Source organism: Eptatretus burgeri, chromosome 3 (assembly GCF_056783735.1).
Source record: "Eptatretus burgeri isolate ZD-2024b chromosome 3, Ebu_testis_v1, whole genome shotgun sequence".
Classification (NCBI taxonomy): domain Eukaryota; kingdom Metazoa; phylum Chordata; class Myxini; order Myxiniformes; family Myxinidae; genus Eptatretus; species Eptatretus burgeri.
Window position 1 is genome coordinate 62,972,888 of NC_140963.1, and position 12,842 is coordinate 62,985,729.

Consider the following 12,842-nt stretch of genomic DNA (forward strand, 5'->3'; position numbering starts at 1 on the left):
AGCGTATGGTCTCAATCTCCTCCTCCTCCTCCTCACAAATTCAGACCCAACTAAAAATTACTGTTCTGATGCATTCAGCAGGGGGGAACTGCATCTCAGAGCACTCTAATCTTTGGAGAGGGATGTCTAAACAGGGACATTCATTGTACTAGTATTGTTATCGATTCGACGGCACTTAACAGCACTGCCGTCTCAGGGGTTATAACGCCGGCTATATAGTTCGGCACAGGTCTCGGGTCACGTGCCTCAGATCACAATACCAAAGTACACCTGGGCCTTGCCAGTTGGGGATATAGACCCTGGCTACAGACTGGGTTTGTCAGAGACCGAGCGAAGTCTGCCAGTCCGTAACCATTTTGGTTTTATATACAAATCGAGTGGATTGTTCCTCGGCGCTGCACGAATAAATTCAAGGCGGCAACTTTCATATGAATCAGCCAGATTTGGTGTCACAGTACTTGGTGGTGCCTCATGGACGAGAGGAAAAGTATCGAAGGCACGAATGCGGTTCGTGAGAAGCCGATGTCAATGGATTTGAGCGCCCAAGCTCAAGCATGCAGCGTGGCAAGATGGCGCTCGTTCTCTTATCGGCATCGCTTGTGCATGCAGCGTGGCAAGATGGCCACGATGATGTCCTTTTGTCGGCACCGCTCATGCACGCAGCCTCGGTGCATCCAGCCCCCGTAAGGTCGACGGCACAAGAGAGAAAGATCTATGGTATGTTCCGGCTGGTTTCTCACAAGGTCCCGTATGCAAATCCAGGCCTGGCCTGTCCACTAGACTAGGCCAAATCTGGGTGTTGGACTCTGCATGCTGGGTCCATAGCCGAGGAGGAACAGCCAGCCAAACCACTCTTCACAAAGCAGATCCCAAACCGACCAAAACACTCTTCACAAAGCAGATCCCCAACTGACCAAACCACTTGTCACAAAGCAGATCGCCAACCAACAAAGCAGTTCCTCTCGAAGCAGATCGCCAACGGACACTGGACAGTTCCTCTCGAAGCAGATCGCAGACCGACACTGGACAGTTCCTCATACAGCAGATCGCAGACTCACACAGCAGTTCCTTCCTTTGCTTTTCGGGGCCGGCCTTTTTCACGAAGCAGATCGCAGACAGACCTCATGCAGTTTTTCTTGCCTTTCGGGGCGGGCCTTTTCGACCACCCCGGGGACACGTGATTGGTCTATCGTTCGAGATTGCAGCAGCTCTCCGCCAATGGGTTGCCGGCACATCTTGACTGACTGTCAGAGCGCCGAGTGGGGGCTGGTTAAGAGGGGGGCAGGAAGAAGGAGAAGGCGCCTCTCGGTACACCACCACTGTATGAACAATGGACAGCCTGCTACACCTCCCGACACACATGTAACGTCCGATTACCAAACAACCTGGCTTAACATGCATTTAAGGGGGGGATCTGGGCTCATCCTATATTTAATAACCCACTAAGGGCCCATTTCTGCAACAGTATGTCCTTCCAAACTCCCTTTACTTATCTGTGCCCCCCTCCTGCCCTTTTCCTCCCCTGCACACTTTTCCAAATTTCTTAACCATCCATTTTATGACTGTCATTGCATAAAAAAACTTAATTGACACTCTAAAATGTATTGCTTCTGTGCCCACTACCTTTACAGGAGTCCATTAAAGAATCGATTTCGAAACCTTCTGAACAGTCGGCGGCACGTGGACAAAAAAGTTTCAAAGGGATCATTAAGATCTCGTTCTGCAGTGAAAGGGTTCCTCGACTCGACCATGCTGTCCACAAATTCACCTTTGGAGCAAAGCAAGCATGGGCAAACCCGGCGCTGGTCCAACGTTTTAGTCCCATCGAGCCAAGGTACATCTTGAGCTTTGAAGTTGGTTCCCAAAAAGAATGCCAAAAACTTTCTTCTGAAGGTCCTTGTTTTTGTATTGCAGGTCTTGTCGAGTCCCGAGTTGTTCCAGAAGCAACGAAACCTCTCGATACAGTACAACCAACCGGGATATCTCGTAAGAGAAGCATACGGATCAGCCGGGAGGCGTCAGCATCTGCACAGTGGGAACATTCCACAGGAAAGCGAACACTCTCTGCTAGTGACCTACATCACCTCAATGACTTTTTGCTCCAAAAGGTGTGCTCCTCTCATTGTTTTGTTTGTGGAATGAGAGCAAATCAACGTTACAACTAAAACCAATGTCGTCATTCATTGATGAATTTTCTTGCGAAGGCATTGCAATGACTCTATATATTGTATAATCTTCTTCTGAACCCTTTATTTAGTCATTTTTATCAAAGGAATATATTTTTCTACAGGGTCTTAGGCTTATGGAAGGGCTGTCACACATAAATTACACACCTACATGCAAACTGAGACACCAGACAACACTTCTTGATTTTTCACATGAGATAATCGCAGCCATTGAAGCTGGGTGCTGCTGGGTACCGATGACACCATCTAGTGACATCACTTTTCTTTCTATAGTCGGCAGGTTGACCAGCTTACACAAAACAAAGGACACTTAGGTATGGATCAAGGGCGTCCCATAGGCCCCCTTGCAGGATGAAGGGGTGGTGCCCCTTGCGGGGGCCAGGGGCATAGATGCCTGAAGCTATGAGGTTTTCAGTATTTAAAGATGTCCAAGATGGCTTCTAGAGCATGTCATGGTCACTCTGTCTGTGCAAGCCAGGCATGTCCTGGTAAATGGCATCATGACTGAAATAAGCCAAAATGCTGAGATTTTATTTTTTTGTATACACTGTCGAGGCTCGTAATGAGAGACAAACACACAGAACGTACAACGAGGGGAGCAGGAGATGAAAGGGGCGGGAGAGGGAAGGAAACAAGATTACGGGACAAATGGTGTCCCAGGAAGCTATGAAAAGGGACAGGGGACACTTTGAAAAGGGACATAAAATTTGACGATCTCGTAAAATACAGGATAGTTGGTAGTCAACAAGGCATTTTGATGTGAAATCCTTCCCCACATGGGAAGCCAACGCACTGGTTTCATCACCTGTCTATCTTCTAAATACAAATGTTAAGTGAGGAAGTTAACTCATTTTTTAAGTTGTTTATATGACTCGACTCGGGTCAGAATTGAACCACTGACCTACCAGACTCAGAATGTATACTTCAGCCACAACAAAACTGAGTCTTATCAGATGAGACTTCGTATTTCAACAAGACTTTGTTAACATTTTGATGGAAAGCCACAAACTTACGCAGACAACAGTTGATTGATTGAGTGAAGGACTGAAGGTTCAAAGCCAATCCTGACTGATTTTGAAAGTGCTGTTGCATAAAGTTTTGAGCTGCTGTCGTATTTCTTTCTCAGCTTGTTTATAACATCCCACCTTCATGCTGCTCCCTGCACTTGCCCACCATTTTTCAGATAAATGGCTTGCTCTCATCCAAAATCCAATCTTCAAATATTGTGGATCAACTCTTCAAGAAAGCACTGCAGAGGTTTCAAGAGAACATTCATACAATGTGCATGCCTCTGCCGGTAGGTTGATTCGGGCTGTGTGCTCTTTATTTTATTTTTCTGCTTCCACAGGAAGAGGGTTTTCTGCGATTGATACACGAGTTACAATTTGGTACAAGATGGAAACTAATCTGTAAACATAGTCCAAAACATGTTAGGTCAGGCAATCAAGACTGGATTATTTTGGCTTTCGTAAAAAGCATCAAGATGATGTTGGCTAAGATTGTCATAAATGCATCAACACAGTGGAAAGTCGGGAAACACTCAAACAACAGGGTAGAGGCAAACAACAGAGGAACACTCGGAAGAAGAATGGTTAAGATAAACATCCAGAAAAAAAACATCCGAGAAAAAAAAAAACATATGGCCAAGACAGACACTGGTGCTCAATGGTAAATAAAGAAACACAGACGTGATTAAAAAAACCCGGTCATCTCATGCCTGGGGTGCTGTCCTTATGTACCATTATCATTATCCTTATCATTATTGCTCTGCTGTTCCCGAAAAGCCCTCAACACTTTTGGGAGTTTTCCCTGCCAAGAAATAAATAGTTGACAGGGAGGGGCCTCCATGTAATTGACTTTTCCCCCAGCAACCACATTCCCAGAACTCATCTCCAAGGCAGAAAAAAGTGCCGTCTTGTGCTTGACGCACTGCGGTCAGACTAATAAGGTCTACTTATTGTCACTATGAATTTGCTCTTTCACATTTTGACCCAATTAAATATTTTCTCCATATACCCATAATAAAGGTTTGGTAAAATGATAGCGAAAATTTTATAGCTTCGACAGACAGACAGACAAGAAACCTGACTGATCTGACCCAGGTCAGGTCAGTCAGGTTTCTTGACTGCCACTAGTGAAATGTAACGCAGTGCTACCTGCAGCATGGTCGTGTAGTCGGCGACTAAACTGACTACCGTCACTGGCTCGCCAGTGGGGAGCGTGACTGTGACACCCTGCAGGACTAAAAACAATCCCTGCTAAAGGGCGGATGAGCCCATTTAGGGAGCCAATGGCCATCCAGTAAGGAGATGGTGTCTCCAAAAAAACACCCATCCAGTGAGACTGATTTTTTTTTTTTTTAGGTCGTAGGTTGTAGGTTGTAGACAGCAACCGCTCAGGGTAGTACTACCGTTCTGACTTAGGAGCGATAAAGTGGTGCCCGGAACCATATTACACTCTACTTCTCAGGATTGCTGGTCATACTTTCTGTCTCACTCAAACTATAGCTACTGGGCTAGCTCTAATATCTCTATTGCAAACAAACATCATATACTTTTCTTACTCACTCATTTTCACTCTTCACTTTAAATTCTCTCTTTTATTTCTCTTTATTTAAGGCCTGACCTCGATGAGGACAATTTAGTCCATGACTGGAGCCTTCAACATATTAAAAAAAACAAAACAAAGCAAAAAAAAACCACATCATGTGGAAGCAACGACAAAACCCCGTTTCTCGATGCGCAGGAGGACGGGCTAAGGCCTAGGTCACATTTGCCACGGCGGCCGTGGGGTCTCCAAAATCTACGGCCATTAGCAATTATATGGCGGCCGCAGTATTTCCACGGTCACACAATGTAGCAGTCACATACGTTTTTATTTTTCGGCGAGCTGCACGGCATATTTATAAATTGTGGAGACCAAAAATGTGGGGGTGCCATACGGTCTTTGATTTGATGTCGCACGGTAACCTTAGGGCGTTCCTGCGGCGGCCATAGAATTTTCAAGGCAGACGCAAGGTGCCCGCAAGGTGCCCGCAAGGCGACCGCAAGGCGACCGCAGGGGGGCCCTAAGGCAAACGTGCGGCCAGACGGACGGTAACGAATGGGTTAATTATTATTTTTTTACCAGTTTTTTTTTTCGGCTTGTCGAATTGCTACGGCGAACATAGAAATGAAAAAAGTTATAACTCCGCGTTATAATTCCACGGCGACCTTACGACCTGTAAAATATAGCCATACGGCGTAGGGCCACCCTCAGGCCACCTCAGAAACTCTGTGGCCGCCACACGTTTCTGTCAATTCAGAGGGCGTATGGCCGCCGTATCCTCGCCGTAGAGCAAATGTGATTTAGGCCTTAGGTCTTAGAAATTGTGGAGACCGAAAACGTGGGGTTGCCGTACGGTCTGATTTGATGTCACACGGTGACCTTAGGGGGGCCCTGCGGCGGCCATAGAATTTTCAAGGTAGCCTCAAGGTGCCTGCAAGGCGACCGCAGGGGGGCCCTAAGGGGAACGTGTGGCCAGACGGACGGTAACGAATGGGTTAATTGTTATTATTTTTTTTTACCATTTATTTTGTTTCGGCTTGTCGAATTGCTACAGCGAACGTAGAAATGAAAAAAAAGTTATAACTCCGCGTTATAATTCCACGGCGACCTTACGGCCTGTAAAATATAGTCAAACGGCGTAGGGCCACCCTTAGGCCACCGCAGAAACTCTGCGGCCGCCGCACGTTTCTGTCAATTCAGAGGGCGTACGGCCGCCGTATCCTCGCTGTAGAGCAAATGTAACTTAGGCCTAATGAACACTTAGGGATGTGTAGCCCTGACAACATAAGCTTGCCATTGATTGATTGTAGAATAACGAGTTTTTTGTCATCGCTCAATTTTGCCATTGAAGACCACTTGGCTTTCCAAGATGTCCTTGCATCATAATAGTGTATCTGCTTTGAAGTTGTGCACCTGATATTTGATTAGTGGTCTTAACCAACTTTTTAGGTCATCTCTTCGAGCATGACCTAATAATATGGGTGTCGATGTCCTTCGATCCGTCCGTCCGTCCGTCCGTTCACAATGAAGTTGAAGCGGGAAATCTGGTCATTAGTGATCCTGATAGAGGTCAATGAGACGTAGACGATGGAATGACTTTCAAGGTCACCGAAGGTCAAGGTCAAGGTCACGAGGCCTTTGAAGTTGCGAAAATGACGATTTTCAAATTCTATTTCCTCCGCCATTTTCAAGCGATCTTGAATTTGATTGAAGCATATGAATCTATGGGACAATATCTAAATTTGGTCAGGCCGGATTTTCGATATTCGCTTTCGTTTTCGTGTCACGTGACTTCAAAGTTGGCAAAAAATGCGAAAATGACGATTTTAAAATTCTATCTCCTCCGCCATTTTCAAGCGATCTTGAATTTGATTGTGGCATATGAATCTATGGGACAATATCTAAATTTGGTCAGGATGGATTTTCGAATTTCTCTTTCGTTTTTGCGTCACGTGACTTCAAAGTTTGCAAAAACTGCCCTACCTTCAGGAGGCTATATATTCTCTACTGGGCATGGTAAAAGTTAGTGAATGGTGTCATTGCATAGCAGCTGACCTTGTATATTTATACATTTTCTGCCGAAGGTGCAAAAGTTTCAAAACCCGAAATGTAAACGTCGGCATTTATTTTCAAAATATAATTTCGTGCGCACGCGCCAAAATGCCGAGTCATCTTTAACCAAACTGCGCAGTAGTCTTCAGTCATAACTGAACATTGAGAACTTGTGGTATTGTAGAGATGACCGTCACCCCCACACGGGGGTAATTTTTTTTGGATTGTGACCTCATTAACTAAAATCATCTTTTTGATCACAACTTGAATAATTTTCCTTCGATATTCATGATGGTGAGTTTTATGGATAGACTGTAGGTGGAGACACATTTTCTTCATTCTATCCCTAAATGTTGAAGGTCAAGGACATATGGCGGTGAGAAAGATGTATGGCCATCATTGGATTGTAGGTGCCAGGGGGAGTCTTGCTCTTAGCAATCGCTTTGTGATCGTAGATATCTAGTTGTTTTCTCCCCTCTCTCTCCATCCACCTTTCATTCACTTATTCCATTGCTCTTTAATCCTGGTTTTTCCTTCCTGCTCTTTCAGCCCTTTACTTGTGCCTGAGCTTGTGTGCAGCCTATGTCATCCTTCCATTTAGTCTCCCCTTCCATTGGCTTTTGATTATTTTTTTTTTTCATTGGCTTTAGATATACACACTTGGCTTTGTACCATTGCTTTTGAATGTGATCGATGACCTCATGCCATTATCATTTGGTAGAATCTTTGCCTTCTTCCTCCCAGGGGGGTGCATTGCAAACCCTGCAGTATAAGGACCTGCTGGAGAACTTCGAGAGTGTGTTGACACAAGTCATTCGACAAGAGGCCAATGGAGATTCCTTGCCTCCATTTCCTATTCCCTTTGGCCTCAATACCATCAAAGTTTTCTTGGATGAATTTGTAAGAGGAAGCCGTTCAGAAGACAGCTGCCCATCCAAGGTGCAGTTTATCAATTTATAACAACCAATGTAAGTTGTATCTAAATTTCTTTAGTGTGAAAATTGACCCAAAGGCCTTGATGGTCAGTCACCTGGGGCTGGGAATTTTTCCTTCATCTTCAGTGTGGTTCAGAAAGAAAATTATCACCAAAAATGTGTCAAAATCCTTTGATTAGTGTCCAAGTCGTGGTCAAACAATTTGTTTTTGTCATTTATGACCCCTCACTGAACCTTTCAAAATTATATTTTGTGGACAGACTTGATACATATTCAATATGATGCGGATTGGAAGCTTGTCACCGTTGTTGATTGAAATCCGTTATTTACTTGGCAACTCATGGCCAAAAGGAGTGTTTTTGCCTTTTTGATCCGATAATTAAAACGTGAGTTGTGGGGTTGTTCAAGCGAACTTAAAAATAAGCTCCAAAAGGAAGTTTTCTTCCAAGTGTCAGATCATCAGTTTTTTTTTTGTTTGTTTGTTTTCCTTCTGTCTCTGATTCATGAAAGATCTTGTACACATTTTACATGCAGGACAAGGATGGTGGGAGATGTACTTGTAAATTTTCTTGAATTACTAGGATGTTGGTACACGGTGGACACATAAACACAGTCTGCCGGAGGTGAACCTGAGATCCCAGCATCATAAGACAGGTACTCAGAAAGGAATGCCAAACGAATCATCCATGTCCTAAGACATTTAAAACTAATTGTGGAGAATGCTCAACAAGAGGGACAAATATTGCTCTGAGGGTCCCCATGGCCACATTATTTGGAGTCCTTGCAGCAAATGCAACACGTATTTTTTGGATGAAAAGTCGAGGATCGTGGAAGAGCTGTTACACGGAACAGAACTGAGTGGAGGGATGGAAAACATTGTTGCATATCCGGGGTTCGTGGCTTGCCACAAGGCGAAGCACTCTGGTCCCTCCTGAACGCCTGGTCCTGAGGCCGCTGAGCACAGATAACTCCATGCACCGATGGGTTGCTAAGCAACCATGGATGCCAATTGGTACTGCCAATCCTGGCAGGATTACACTACTCCACATGATAACTTATCTGTTGACGGCCTCACCAATGGGGGTCACATGGCCTCGATGCGTACTTGCGTTAACATACCGTATCAGGTGCAGCCGAGTGGAGCTGCCAAGTATGCACTGGCTAATAAGAGCCAATTAATGGGGTTGAACATCCTGGCTAACTATGTGCGGACCATGCTGGGCCAATGTAGGAAAGGACAGAACGAGCTGGATACATTTAAAATGAGGGCAATTTATTCATTAAACAAGAGCGTGGAAAGGTCATGTGGCACAATGATAAAAGGTTTTAACAAGCAATTTGTACCACAGTGGAAAGCCAGGATTGATGAGGTGTGGCAAAAGAAATACAATCATTTACAAAACAGAAGACAGGGCAGAGCAAAACCAAAATTAAACGTCTACATCTCATCTTTAATCGAACCTAACAGGCACCATCAGACATACACCCGAGGAAATTGGAGTGGTCAGAGGGATGAGAGGAAGTTTGAGGTGTGAACGACCTCTTGAAAACCTGGCACGGTCGATGGACCAATGCAACCCAGTCGCTTAGGAGGGGGAGGAGGGAAGAAAAGGGGAAAAGGGGATGTTTATGTTGCGTGAGTGAGGAAGTACAACATGAATTGTAATGAGATACAAGTGTGATGCAGAAGAGAGAATGAAGAGGTGCGTATCTGCAGTTGCTCTTTTAGTTTTGTGTGTCTACAGCCGACAAGACAGTAGATTGGAGAGACAGAACTTGTGAGATGATAGCTTAACGTGGTGTGTGAGAAAGTCTATGTAATTACTACGTCTATTGTCGGGCTAGCATTCGCCGACTCAGTGCTTCACTCCGCCTTTCCCCTCATGGCACTGTTCAGGTCTGGACCCTCCTCGTTCAGCCCTCTGCACTCGGAAATAGCTCCCTCGCACCCAGGAGAAGATTCTCTGACGTCGTGCGGAGACTGACTGACTCAAGACTGACTGCCCAGGCTCTATCAAAATAGCTGCAAAAGAATCATTGAATCAAAGGAGGCAAAAATTGGATCAAAATGCTCTGTAGGCATATCCGAGTGCTCCCATTCGTGCAGATTCCTCTCCAAGAAGTAGCCTTGCCACGCCAAACTCCGAAGCCAAAGATTGCCTCATTTACCCCCGAACCTGGCCATGCGATGGAGATCCAAGATTAACATGGGCTGCGGGTTTTTGGGAGCACTATCTGGCCACAAATGTGTGCTGGGCTTCGAATGCAGGTTGCTATTTCGCGGAGTGCCAGAGCTACCCACCCAGACGTTGAACAGATCCCAATGCATTCTTGCACTCCGAGCTACGTGCCATACTGTTCCGACCCCGAGCATCCGTCATGGTGGGTCATGTCCGTTGTTCCCTGACATCCTTAAATGGCTGTGCTGAGCGTCCGGGGTACCAACTGTGGTTGTGGTGTTTCATAGCTGTTATACTGAGGATGGGGAAGTGCTGTGGCGTTTGTGCTGCAGAGGTTGAAGCAGTTGGAACGTTTTTGGTGAGATGATTGAAGCGTTTGTAGTGAGGAGGAATTTGTCGTGAAGAGGTCAAGCTTAGGTTATTGTGGAGATTTTTAGGAAGGCATTGTGCTGGTCATAAGAAGGTTGTAGCATTGTGGTTCAAGTAATGAGTCTGAAATGAAATGTCCGTTGGGGAATGGCACACAGTTTGAATGGGGCTTCAGCGGCATATATTTATGAGGCTCTCTATTAATGTCACCGTTCAGTCTATGGCATGCATGCTTGCTTGAAGGAGAGGTTGAGTGTGCAAAGTAAATTAAAATAGATTTTCAAACATCATTCGTACCTCCTGGCAGTTATGGTGAGCATTGCCGCAGATTATGTCTCACACGGTAAAACCTCATAATCCGCAAAGAACAACTGTCCGTCTGCCACTCAGATGATTGTTCCCGCTAATGCAAACCATTCAACCAGAAGGCACGTGATGTGATCGGTGGGTAAATGGAAATATGTGGAGTGTGACGAGCACTCCCCCGATCTCCAATGGGCATAAAGTCCGACACCAAAGCGTCACCTCCAATCCGGAGGCCTCTAATGTGGTGTTTAATATTAGACGTAGTAATATATACGTCTATTGGCGTAGTCATATAAATGAGGGGGGGGGGCGTAGTCATAGAATTAGAAATGAACAGGATATAACCAGCATCATACATATATGTGAAAAAATTTTCAATTTGTTTGATTTGTAATATAAATTGATAAGCTACTTAAATAATCATGCAGCTATTGCGTAACGATTGATTGTGTTTGAGCCTGAGATGATAGCAGTGATTTTTTTTTTGTTTGTTTGTTTCAGGTTCCGAAACTGGATCGGAAAAAAATGAGGAACAAGAAGGAAGCGGAATACGTGAGTTCAACCCTGGTTGTCACTTGCCTTGCAACACAATAGCAATGCACAGATGTGTTTCTGACAATCATTGGCTTCAAACAATACTGTTTCAGCTGAAATTTCAAACAATGACAATTTCTCCTCCAGCTCACCCAAACAGTCGAGATTTCAGTCAATTCCTAAGAGAACTGTTATCAATGTCAGGTGGCATTGTCATGTCATTTGATGCAAGTCATGCAATGTCCTTGTTCTGGTCTCTAAAACCTGGTGGTGGGAATCCAGATGAATCATAGTGGCAGAAAATGCTTACTTGTCCAAGTTTGTACCTGTAGTAGTTTCCCATTTGTGAGAAAGATCAGGGTGGGGGGGGGGGACAGCTGGAGTAATATAAGAGTTTATAAGCTGGAAACAGCAAACAAAAACGGAAGGCAGGTTAGATGATAAGTAAAGAGGGGAAGGGGAGGGGAAGGAGTGTGTCAAAATTTTGCAACATTGCACAGTGTGTGAGTATACGCGTGTGCGCATATGTGTATGTGCGTGTGTGTGTCACTGTTTGCCATCTCCACACGTGGGCATCAGAAGGTAATAATGAAACCAAAACAGTCCCTTGGCATTTCATGCCATGATGCCTTTGTCTGGTCGGAAGGACCTGTTTTGCTTTCATTATTACCCCCAACCACAATCCCACCTCCTGGCTGATGTGGAGACAATGCGTTCATGTGGAAGGCAGCCATTGGTACTCACAGGTCGTGCAGCTTCCTTCGGCTGTTGTGTTATCTGTGCCTTGCTGCACCATAAAGTTAGGGGATTTAATACATTGTATATACAGGGTGTCCCAAAAAATGTACTCACATTTTGGCTCCTCATAACTCATTGAATTTTTCATTTATTTTCAGATCAAATTGACCCTAATAATGGCAGAAGTACGACTCGGTTTTGAAGAAAGAAAATTCATCATAAAGTGCTACTGGAAGCACGAAAACATCATGGAAGTGCAAAGACAATTTAGAAGACATTTGCACAAAGATCCACCAACGCGACGCACCATTGCTCGCATCCGAGATAAGTTTGAAGCAGATGGAACTGTGCATGACGTCCATAAGGAGCGTTCAGGAAGACCACGGTCATCAACCACCCCCGCAAAGGAAAATCAATTGCTGGAAACCCTCCACCGATCCTCACGGAAATCTGTACGACAAATGGCTCGTGAGACAGGAATCCCAAAATCAAGCGCCCATCGCATTTTGAAGCTAATTAATTGCAAAAAGTTACATTTCAAAATTAGTCCACGCTCTAAATGAAGACGATCCTGACCGGAGAGCTGAATTTTGTGAGTGGTACCTGGGCAAATGCGAAGAAGATATCCAAAATTGTTTGGAGCAATGAGGCAAGCTTCAAGTTAAATGGCTCAATTAACCGACACAATTGCACCAACTGGGCTCCTGAAAATCCACATGTTACTATGGAACACCATTTAAACTTACCAGGGGTTACAGTGTGGTGTGGGATATCAGCATTGGGCATCCTAGGGCCATTCTTTTTTGACCAAACTGTCACTGGGGATGTTTACTTAAACTTGCTGCAAGAATCCGTCGGTCCACGTGTCAAAGAGATATTTGGTGACTAAGAGATTTACTTTCAGCAAGATGGAGCACCTCCCCACGACCACCGTGATGTAAGGGCCTATCTCGAAGGAACTTTTCCGAACAGATGGATTGGGCGAAGAGGTAGTG

General features: G+C 44.9%; 1 protein-coding gene across 2 annotated transcripts in view; it reads left to right on the top strand.

The window, feature by feature from the left end:
• Positions 1-12,842, top strand: part of LOC147030051 (unconventional myosin-IXb-like) — a 189,862-nt gene that overhangs the window by 142,670 nt on the left and 34,350 nt on the right. For both annotated transcript variants that reach the window (XM_085873751.1, XM_085873752.1), the window contains exons 33-37: positions 1,632-1,834; positions 1,915-2,108; positions 3,370-3,483; positions 7,530-7,724; positions 11,077-11,127. In XM_085873751.1, the coding sequence (XP_085729877.1) occupies positions 1,632-1,834; positions 1,915-2,108; positions 3,370-3,483; positions 7,530-7,724; positions 11,077-11,127 (757 nt within the window). The remainder of the gene's footprint in view (positions 1-1,631; positions 1,835-1,914; positions 2,109-3,369; positions 3,484-7,529; positions 7,725-11,076; positions 11,128-12,842) is intronic.